Source organism: Aphanomyces invadans, assembly GCF_000520115.1.
Source record: "Aphanomyces invadans strain NJM9701 unplaced genomic scaffold supercont1.11, whole genome shotgun sequence".
Taxonomy (NCBI): Eukaryota; Oomycota; class Saprolegniomycetes; order Saprolegniales; family Verrucalvaceae; genus Aphanomyces; species Aphanomyces invadans.
Window position 1 is genome coordinate 1248361 of NW_008580156.1, and position 9341 is coordinate 1257701.

General features: G+C 57.4%; 4 protein-coding genes across 5 annotated transcripts; 2 read left to right on the forward strand and 2 right to left on the reverse strand.

Moving 5' to 3' along the window:
• Positions 1-324: 324 nt before the first annotated feature.
• Positions 325-1300, forward strand: H310_06491 (hypothetical protein). Its single transcript, XM_008871588.1, has 2 exons — positions 325-523; positions 579-1300. The coding sequence occupies exons 1-2, from the start codon at positions 352-354 to the stop codon at positions 1226-1228; spliced, it is 822 nt and encodes a 273-aa protein (XP_008869810.1). The 5' UTR covers positions 325-351; the 3' UTR covers positions 1229-1300.
• A 178-nt stretch (positions 1301-1478) lies between these two features.
• H310_06492 lies at positions 1479-2787 on the reverse strand. Of its 2 annotated transcripts, XM_008871589.1 has the most exons (6): positions 2713-2787; positions 2621-2661; positions 2069-2552; positions 1864-2025; positions 1723-1807; positions 1522-1638 (listed from the first exon to the last, which is right to left on the reverse strand). In XM_008871589.1, exons 1-6 carry the CDS (start codon positions 2760-2762, stop codon positions 1522-1524), a joined length of 939 nt encoding a protein of 312 aa, XP_008869811.1. In that variant the 5' UTR covers positions 2763-2787. The 2 variants fall into 2 exon arrangements, with proteins under 2 accessions (XP_008869812.1, XP_008869811.1); XM_008871590.1 differs by lacking the exons at positions 2621-2661; positions 2713-2787 and having other exon boundaries at positions 1479-1638; positions 2069-2598.
• A 394-nt stretch (positions 2788-3181) lies between these two features.
• On the reverse strand, positions 3182-4728 carry H310_06493 (hypothetical protein). The gene is made up of 5 exons (XM_008871591.1): positions 4380-4728; positions 4250-4333; positions 4015-4197; positions 3661-3948; positions 3182-3616 (listed from the first exon to the last, which is right to left on the reverse strand). Exons 1-5 carry the CDS (start codon positions 4689-4691, stop codon positions 3341-3343), a joined length of 1143 nt encoding a protein of 380 aa, XP_008869813.1. The 5' UTR covers positions 4692-4728; the 3' UTR covers positions 3182-3340.
• Positions 4729-5431: 703 nt separating this feature from the next.
• On the forward strand, positions 5432-9128 carry H310_06494 (hypothetical protein). Its single transcript, XM_008871592.1, has 2 exons — positions 5432-5509; positions 5556-9128. The coding sequence occupies exon 2, from the start codon at positions 5687-5689 to the stop codon at positions 8036-8038; it is 2352 nt and encodes a 783-aa protein (XP_008869814.1). The 5' UTR covers positions 5432-5509; positions 5556-5686; the 3' UTR covers positions 8039-9128.
• The last annotated feature ends 213 nt before the right edge of the window (positions 9129-9341 follow it).

Sequence of the window (9341 nt, forward strand, 5' to 3'; positions counted from 1 at the left end):
CTGTGACAATGCATACGTTTCGTTTTTTAATTCCACGCACTACCATACAAACACCAAGTGAATGGAATGCCGCCTGCGTTCGCGTGGGGGGTCCGGATAACAAACGGTCGACGTCGCATCCGGTGGAACGCAGCTTCGAACGACGAGCTGCCCCACAAGATGTATGCCACCACCGTTTGTGTGGCTCGATGCATACGCGCCCCGTGCATTTGCCCTGCTTTATCACGACCAAGCCGATGGCGTTGGCATGCCCAGAGACTGGACGATCTCAGGGAATCCTGCGGGAGAGCCGCGTTCTTATTGGCTGCATTGTAGCCAATCAATGAGGAGAGGACACCGCTCTCCGCCGCCATGCGGCTGACAACGTCCCTCGGCGTGGTCGCCAAGTCGCATGTGATCGACACATGGAAGGCCAAGACGTTTGCCGCTGACCCTGCACGCACAGCCTCGTGGAAGAGCATGGATGTGAAGCTGCGTAAGTTCCTGAAGGCATCTGTGCCTGAAGCCTTGGCCCACACTGGAGGTATGGGCGCTTGTTGATTTTTCACGGATACGCCATCGTCACACACACGTCACAGACGCCGCGTTCGATGAACACCTCGTTGGCGTGCAATCTGTCTTGCGGACGTTTGGCGCGGACGAAGAAGTGTGCACGGCGGGGCTATTCCATTCGTTGTACGGAACGGAGGGGTTTCAAGGCTTCAAGATGCCGATCCTTCGCCGCCCCGAGATCCGACGGTTGATTGGACCCCGTGCCGAGCAACTTGTGTGGAGTTTTTGCGTTGTGGACCGAAAGGTGTTTGACGACGCGTTGTTGCTTCGACCGGACTCCGTCGGACACGAGCCGCCCCAATTGCTGGCACGGCCTGAACTCGGCCGGTTTCCGCTCCCACCAGCCACCTCGACAAACGAATGGCTAGATTTTGTGGAGCTTGTACTTGCAGACTGGGTTGATCAAGTCGCTGGGGCCGCAGAGAAAGCCAATCCGCTCTTCGACTGGCAAAAAGGTGAAGCGTGGAGCTACCGCCGCCATGCCTACGCGAAGATGGCAGAACTACTGGCGATACATCGACCAGAAAACGATCGGGGGCCTCGAATTCAACGCATTGTGCACGAAGTCTATGCAGCAGAGCCCATAGCCACAAGAGAACTCGTGCAGGAGGTTACACCGCCGATGAGCGATGCAGCTAAGGAGGCGCGCGACGCGATGCGATCCGTGTTGTTGTAGTTTCATTGCCATTGGCCAGAGGTCGTTAATCCGCGCAAATCTTAGCTTTCAACGATGTCGTGGTTGGATCGAGCTTGGCGAGGAGCTTAACTGGGCAGGCATTTGCACCGAGGGGATGAGCTCCAGCAAGATTGAGTGATTAGAAGCACTGGCAAGAATGACCAGCGAAACATTATTCTGTCCGATGCTCACGGTGACCCTCTCTCGTCGCTTTTCGCGCCACGGTTATGTAAAACTCAGTAGCACGTAGTTCACGCTAGTCATCAGTGCATTCAGGGGCACTCTTCTAAACGCTAAAACCCTGCAAAGAGAGCGTTCTCGGCCGACGTGACGCTCTCGGCGCTGTCAGGAAGGGGTGGCACGGTCTCGGGCGGTGGGACGACGTCGGTTGTAGGTATAACCACTAGGTCCTACGCGTACAATCAATGAATCGATTGCCTCGATTGCTTCAGTGGCAAAAAAGGGCTGAAAGAACATCGCTCAGCCACACAGACCTCCCAGTTGATCCCAGCGAACCAACGATGTGATTTGACGGCGGCGCCGACGAGGCGTGCCGACGGATCGACGCACAGAAGCCGTCTAACCAAGCACACCCATCAGCAGCACGAACAACTTTTGCAGTGCATGACGCTTACGATATCAAGTCGCGAACGTCCATGCTGTCAAAGTGGGCGTGCCGTGGAAATTCGATGGGCTTCTCAACCTGAGCGGCATATCGCAGGAGGTCGCCGTCTTCACATTTGTAAGGCCACGGGGGTGACCCATGGAGCAGCTCAAACGTCAAGACACCAAGAGCCCTGTATGGACGTTGATTGCGACACAAACATGCTCGCTTTGTACCACCAGTCGACGGCAGAGGTGTAGGAGGTGCCCGGCTGATTCCACCTAGCACGGTATATCTCGGGGGCCATCGCATAATGTGTGCCCACAAACGACATCGCGCGGCGACCGTCGGTTCGATTGTCACCTTCGACTTCATCAGCTTGTACGCGCTTGGCAAATCCAAAGTCGATCAAGTGGCACGTGCCGTCCGAGTCGAGGAGAACGTTGCCTGTTTTCAGGTCGCGATGCATGTAGCCACGACCGTGCAAACCCAGCAACTCCATGACAATCTGAGCGACGCATTGCTTGGCAAACGCTTCTGGAAAGCCTTGACGTCGGCGCCACAGGCATTTGTACAACGGTTCACCGGGAAAGAAGTCCATGACGAGGAAAGTTGCATCGTCGACGTCAAACGTGCGTTGCAAGATGCAACCAAGCGCGTCCTTCTCTGCATCCAGCCGTGCAATGCGACTTGGACAAGTTCGTTCGACTTCTTTCACAGCTACAGTCACACCGTCGCGCAATGTCCACGTGAGGGTCGCGACCATTGCAACAAGGTCTCTAGTGTACCCACGTGCTGTCCAGTCAACTTGTCCACGCATAAATACACGCTACACATCAAGCTCTACAGTGAGGGGTCGCTGTAGCAAGGGGCTTATTACCGTCCAACGCCGCCTTTGCCCAGCACCTGTAGCTTCTCCACGGTGTCCATGACGTAGCCGCCGCCGCGATCTTCCAGCAGAAGTTCAACTGCTTACCTCTATCAATTGATCGACGATTTCGAATGGACCTCTTAGAATAAATATTTTGCAATGGATCTGGTGAAGATACTCCCACCGACTCGACTTTGCTGCGGATGGCCCATGGAATCACAGCTTAAGGAAAGCGGGCAGGTGCATCTACACAACAAAATGTCTTGCTCTACAGTGGACCCAAGCCAGGGCAGCCTAGTCGCAAGTTCTGCGCTGCCAGTTCGCTGTGAACCACGCCACACAAGCTCGCGACAAATAGTCCATGCGCCTGGCTATAGAAAAGGCGCACTTGTCGCCACAGATAGCATGCGCCACCTGCATGCGATAGGGCGTCGGATCATGGACAATTGGGTCAACCACACAGGGTTTCCCCGTGCGTTGCTGAGACACCATTTCCCCAGTTACGGCAGACACATTCACGGTGTGGTCGTTTCTGCCTCTCGCTGCGTACTATGCCGCCGCCTTCCGTGACGACGGATTCAAACCATGGGCCGTGGAGGTTCCTTTCGACAACGATTCAAACCATCTTGTGTGGTCGTTAGTTGCTACGTCGACGGGCCTTGCGATACGCAATCGTGAACGCGGCCGTGCAAATGATGGCTGCGCCAAGGACACTCCATGCGTGGAGAGTTTCGCCGAGGAGGGTGACGTCCCACACCATGACGCACAGAATGTTGATATACATCATGGCGGACCCGATCCCGGCCTTTTCAATTTGGAGTCCCTTGGTGATCATGATTTGGCCGACGCACCCGAGGATTCCAATGCCGAGAACCGTAAGCACGTGCGCGGGGTCGGTCGGGATGGACAGCCCCTAGTGTTTGAGTCAGGGTCGTCTACCGTCGCACACGTCATTACCTCGTCGAACACGGTGAGTTTCAACAACGAAAACGTGCTGCAAGACAGAAACACGTACGTGACCAAGGTCCACGTGTTGAGCGCGCTGAGCTTTCGAATGAGGATGTTAATGACTCCAATCAAGCACGACGCGAGGATAGCACACGCCATCGGACCATTCGACGCTGCCGACGTAGCCCGCCCGCCAAACAAAAACGCGGGGCGTGCCACGCAAACAACTCCCACGAACGACACGGCGACACATCCAAACTCGATGCGATCCAGCACTTCGCCGAGACAGCACACACCCTGAAACAGGCCCGGTCAGCCAGCCAAGACAGACCGACGGGTAGTTTCAAGAGGCATTGCACGGACCAGGACGAATGTGACGAGGGGCGACGCGCAAAGAATGACCTGCGCCTCGGACAAGATCATGGTCGAGTACGCGTAGAACGAAAGCGCCATCGCGATGTATCCGATCACGGCACGGCACACGAGGAGCTTGCGGAACTCGGGGGCCACAGCGAACGGCGATATCTTCAATCGAAGCTGAATGGCCTAGACGAGTGTGTTTGTGATGCGTGGGGATGGATGGGGGGGGTCGCCATACCACGTTCAGGACGAGGGCGACTGTCGATCGCCAGAACACGGTTTCCTCGGAGGTCAAGTAGTTGCCCGCAGACTTGATCAGCACCTAGCGACATGTCAAAGGGGGTCGCCGCCATGCCCGACATGCGTACGGCCATGAAACTAAAGATGACGTTGCCTCCGGCGATGAGTGCAAGCCCGTAGAGGCTCCCCGTCCGCTGGCGAATGCGCTCGACCTTGCAATGGAATGCAAAAGGAAGGTTCGACCGGCGATATTTGGACGGGCTCGAGCACGTTGTGGACAACGCCCCCCGACCAACAGGCGACATGGCCAGCAAGCGAGGGTCGGCGCATGAGTCGTCGTCGTTCGTAGGGCCAAGGAGTGGCGCTGACGCGATTTCCGTCGGGACGTTGCCCGGGCATATCGTCACGCGAGTGCGACCCCTTGCAAAGAACAAGGGCATGGCGGCGAAGAAGGACAATGGGCCGACGTTTTTGCACAGACTCCGAAACGTTACGAAAGGCAACGAGGGAGGGCGATCGTTTCAACATGCTCAGGCGATGCGGCACAGCGTCGCAATCGATTTCGCGACCAGCATGTCGATCGCAGACGGACCTGAGCCACCGTCGCACCAACTTTTTGGTGCTGTGGCTCCCCTGGGACGTCCCTGAACCCATTGCATGGACTCGTCGACATGGTGGATCGGGTGGAATTTGTATGTGTTCTTTGACCTCTAACAGGTTGTCAGGACAGCACCCCAACAGATGCCGTGTGCAAGGTGTTTGCCATAGCATGTGATGCTCGTCGACTGCTACGTGCACGGGAGCGAGGACTTTGGCTCGGTCGGTGACCAAACAAAGATTGCACACCCTCGTACGGTCAACCTGCAGCCAAACGGGTGGAGCAGCATGAGCCCAAAATCCCCCGACGCAATAAGGGCTGCCAATCTCCCCACCTGCTTAAGTCATTCCCGTCGCCCGATGCGATCGAGCTGCAAATTCGACCTGCGCACCGTTGGCGGAACACGCTTCGCGTACTGGGTAAGCCCCACGAGACAGCCCCCACGCTCTGGATACGCCGTTTATTCCCCGAAAGAGAGGCCCATGCACAGCCTTCGCGCGCGTGGCCTTGGGTGGGGCTGTGAATCACCCGAACACTGCGTTGGGGCCTGCGCGACTGACGAGGAGGTGAGATATCGACGGGGGGCGGTTTGCGTGTGGCAACGTGTCAGTCGCCATACGGTCGCGAAGGAAATTTCGCAGAGTTTTATCGAATCAGACGGTGCGAATTTGCCTTTTGCTGTATCAATTTATACAAGACCCTGTAGCATTTAATGTTTCAAGTGCAACGACTGAGTTGCTCACGTGGTTACGGTCGTCGAGCCTCTGAGCTCACCCATCCCACCAGGACAGCGCCAGTCGCAATTCTTGCCACGACGTGTGGCTGGACACAAGGAGTATGCGACGCCACGTGACAGTTGTGGTGGCGGCGCTGGTCTGCACCGCCGCTGTCCACGGAGCTCCTCGTGTATGCCGTGTGGGTGCTGTCTCGAACCCGACGTCCCAGGTCACCCCGCTGCCCACCTCCACGGGATCTCTTGCGCCGTTCCCGACGGCCGACGCGAATCAAACCCAGCCGCCCAACAATCAAAGCACAACGGTTCTCCCTACCTTCGTTCCTCCCACGCGTGCTCCCACCACCACCACGGCCGGACGAAATACCACCATTGCACCTCAACCCTCGACCGTGGTGCCAACAACGACACAAGAGGTCGCGTCAGAATCGACGGACAATCTTCGTCGACTTGCCGAGATAGCCACATCGCCCACCGATACCCCTGCCACAACGACAATGACTCCGACAACCACAGCTGCCATTGCACCACTTCCCTCGACAACGTCGTCAAAGACACTGCCACCGACCACCACTCCATCGGCAACCAGCACGCAAGGGACGACTACCGCAATTCCCATTGCTACTGGAACCCCCACGCTTACTCCCGCAGCCAACGCATCGTCGTCGGTCATCACGCCCCCTCCATCGCCGTGGACAACCACGACCTTCATCTGCGACGCGCACTTTTACTCGAAATGGCACACGCACAACATCACGTGCAACGGTACCCAGATCGACATTGATCTGGCCGTCGAGGCTGCGGCGTGCGTCGCGTACACGGACATTTCGAGCTGCCGCGCGCTGTGCAGCTTCCCGTCCTGCGATGGGTCTGCTTGGCGGTACGGGGAATTGATTCCAGCAGGTTCCACCAATGCCACGACGACCGGCTTTCTCTCGAACGTGTACGCGTCCGTAGACGTGTCGCTTCTCGTGCCTCTCTCTGCCTCGTCCTTCCGAGCTGCGGCATTTGCCAACGGGTCGTGCACCAAAGACTCGTCGACGACGCAAGAATGCTCGTGCCTTGCGTTTCCATCAGGCAATAGCTCGTGGCCCCTAGGCAACGGGACGTCTCCCAACGGAACAACCGCTCAAAATCGCACGGACGCGTCCGGCAAGAACAAATACACCCCAGGGTATCTCGATCCGTCCGCGCCGTTGCCTCAAATTGCTCATATCTCCCAGTCCACCGCTACGGCCACCGTCGCCGTCACAGCGGTAGCTGTTGTGTCCAGCACCATCTTGGGGACAACATCGTCGTCCGCGGCTGCGGCGTCGTCCGCGGCGGCCACTTCGTCTGCGATGCTCGTGACCTTGGACGTTGTCCAGTTCGGGTCGCTCTTGAACCAGCTCCCGCTCAGTCAAAAGTCTGCCACCCTCGCAAGCCTCGGGACGTCGATGAAGTACGCCGTGTTCAACTTCATTGAGGTAGGTCCTGGCCCGCCGCCGTCCTCGCTATCCAAGGGGCGAGACCTCGCGCAGGACGAAGAGTGCGCCGACGGCATTTGCAAGTACGCTGTCACGCTTGGGATTTCGAAATTCAACCTGTTTGTGACAACGTTGGTCGGGATCGCCGTCGTTGGAGCGGCCATGGGCGCGCTGTATGGTGTAGCCGCAGGCCTTGCCACACTCGTGTGCCCAGGCAGAGGATATGCGAGCGAGTGGTTCCACCAACTTGTCGGCGCGATGGTGGTGCTGGGTCTGGCGTCGCAGTACGCAATCGGCGTGACCGCGACGTACCAGATCTACCTGAGTGCCACAACCAACTCGTACATGTACTCGTTCTACTTGGCGCTTGCGTCGCTGCTGTTCCTCGCGGTGGGGATCCTCGTCTTTGGCATTTACATTGTCCGCAAGCACGAGGCGGAACTGACCGACGTCGATGACATTGTGGCCCACACAAAGAAACCTGTCGCCAGGCGGTATGGCGCGCTGTACGACGAGTACACGTTTGAAAACCGCTTCTTCTTCGCGCCCAAGATGTTGCTCGCGCTGCTGTGCGGGATGACGACGGGCGCGGCCTTTCTCAGCAACGCAACCCAAGTCGTGCTTGTGCTGTGCTTTCACGTTGTCTTCTTGGTCCACTTGGAGCGGTGCCAACCCTTTCAGACCCCGTTCATGCAGCACTCGATGTCGGTCCTGACCGTGTTGAAAATTCTGACGTTGGTGCTGTCGATCTTCTTGGTCTCGACGGTGGCGGGCCTGTCGTCATCGTTCCACGACGCCGTGTCCGGTGTCATTGTGGCCATTCAACTGCTCGTGCTCGTGGGCCTCATGGTCCGCCAAGTTGTCCTCCTCTACCAAAAGTACAAAGCCGTCCAAGCGCTCAAGAACAGCGAAGCCCGGGAAAAGAACAAGTCGGCGCTGCAGCCGCTCAACTCGGAGCAAGTCCACCACTTGAAACTTGGCCACCTGTAAACTCGTGCCGCGGCACCAGGCTTCACACGTCGGGGTCCAGCCAACGCGAGGGTGCGTCGACTAGAAGCATCGTCGTTGTTGTCGGCACGAATGACATTATTATATCCACACGCTTCTGGTCGGAAGACTTGTGTCTTGGAGAGGTTGGTGCTGTGATGTGTGCCATGCCTGGTGCAGTGCGACTTGTAGCCAGATGCATCGTCTGGTCATGCTTGCACACGATGAAGGCTTTCATGGATGGTCCCAATGGAGGCTATAGTAGCGCAATAAGGTTTTCAGGACTCGGCTGTTCTCGAGCAATTGTCGTCGGCGCACTCGTCCTCTTGATCGAACTCCCGCCCCTTGAAGACGTCAGCGGACCAGGGCTGCCCTGAATGGCGTTGACCACGGCGTGATCGACGATGACCCCAGGACAGCGCCGCCACCGGAAGCACCTGCTTGATGCTGACCACGGACTACTTCGAATGCAGCGCATTTGTGGACGTCCCGGGTTTCGTGAGCAGCAGACTCTTGACGGAGCCGGAGTAGGTTCCAGAGTGACCCGTACTGGACTACGACCGTCCAATGCTGTGACGGCGAAGTGCCTATCGCTGGCAATGATGGTGCCGCGACGATTCGTACTGGACATGACGGGTACTGTCGCGATAGCGACGGTCGCAGCAGCGGTGGACTGAAAGATGTGAGCCATTTGCGGCAACGCTGTGGCACTCGGCGTCCACTTGGCCCATCCGACAACTGCGACTCGATCGTGGTGGACCACAGACACGAGCGTCACGATGGTCGGCACAGACTCGACTACGTCAGGTAGAACCCCGTGAACTCTTTCGTCCACGCCATGACGACGATGACCCATGCACATTTGCCCAAGACTGACTTGTACGATGGCAAGGGGGCCACGTTGAAATTCAACAGGACGCCGTCGGTTTGTTAGACCAGCTCGAGGGTCGCCGTGTAAAGAGGCAGAGCGCCATGATGCCTCGAACGACGTGGCCAGTCGATTCAAACGATGTTGGCGACGAGATGTATACCTGCACGTGGTCCCCTTCAATACAACAACCCTGGAGCCTGTGGCGACTCGTAGAGTCTCCTCACAAATAACACCGATCGAGGGGAGGCGCAAGCTCCCAGGAATCAGCGCAAGCTCTGTTACAGCACACCTCGGTCCTTGTCTAGGACGCTCGAGGGCTTAACGGCTAAAGTGAGAATGAAAGGAACTGTCACCACCACCAACTGTCCTACATATCCACCAATCACAGATCATCATCAAAAGATATAGCCAATCAGACAGAGAGCAGTTGGGGTT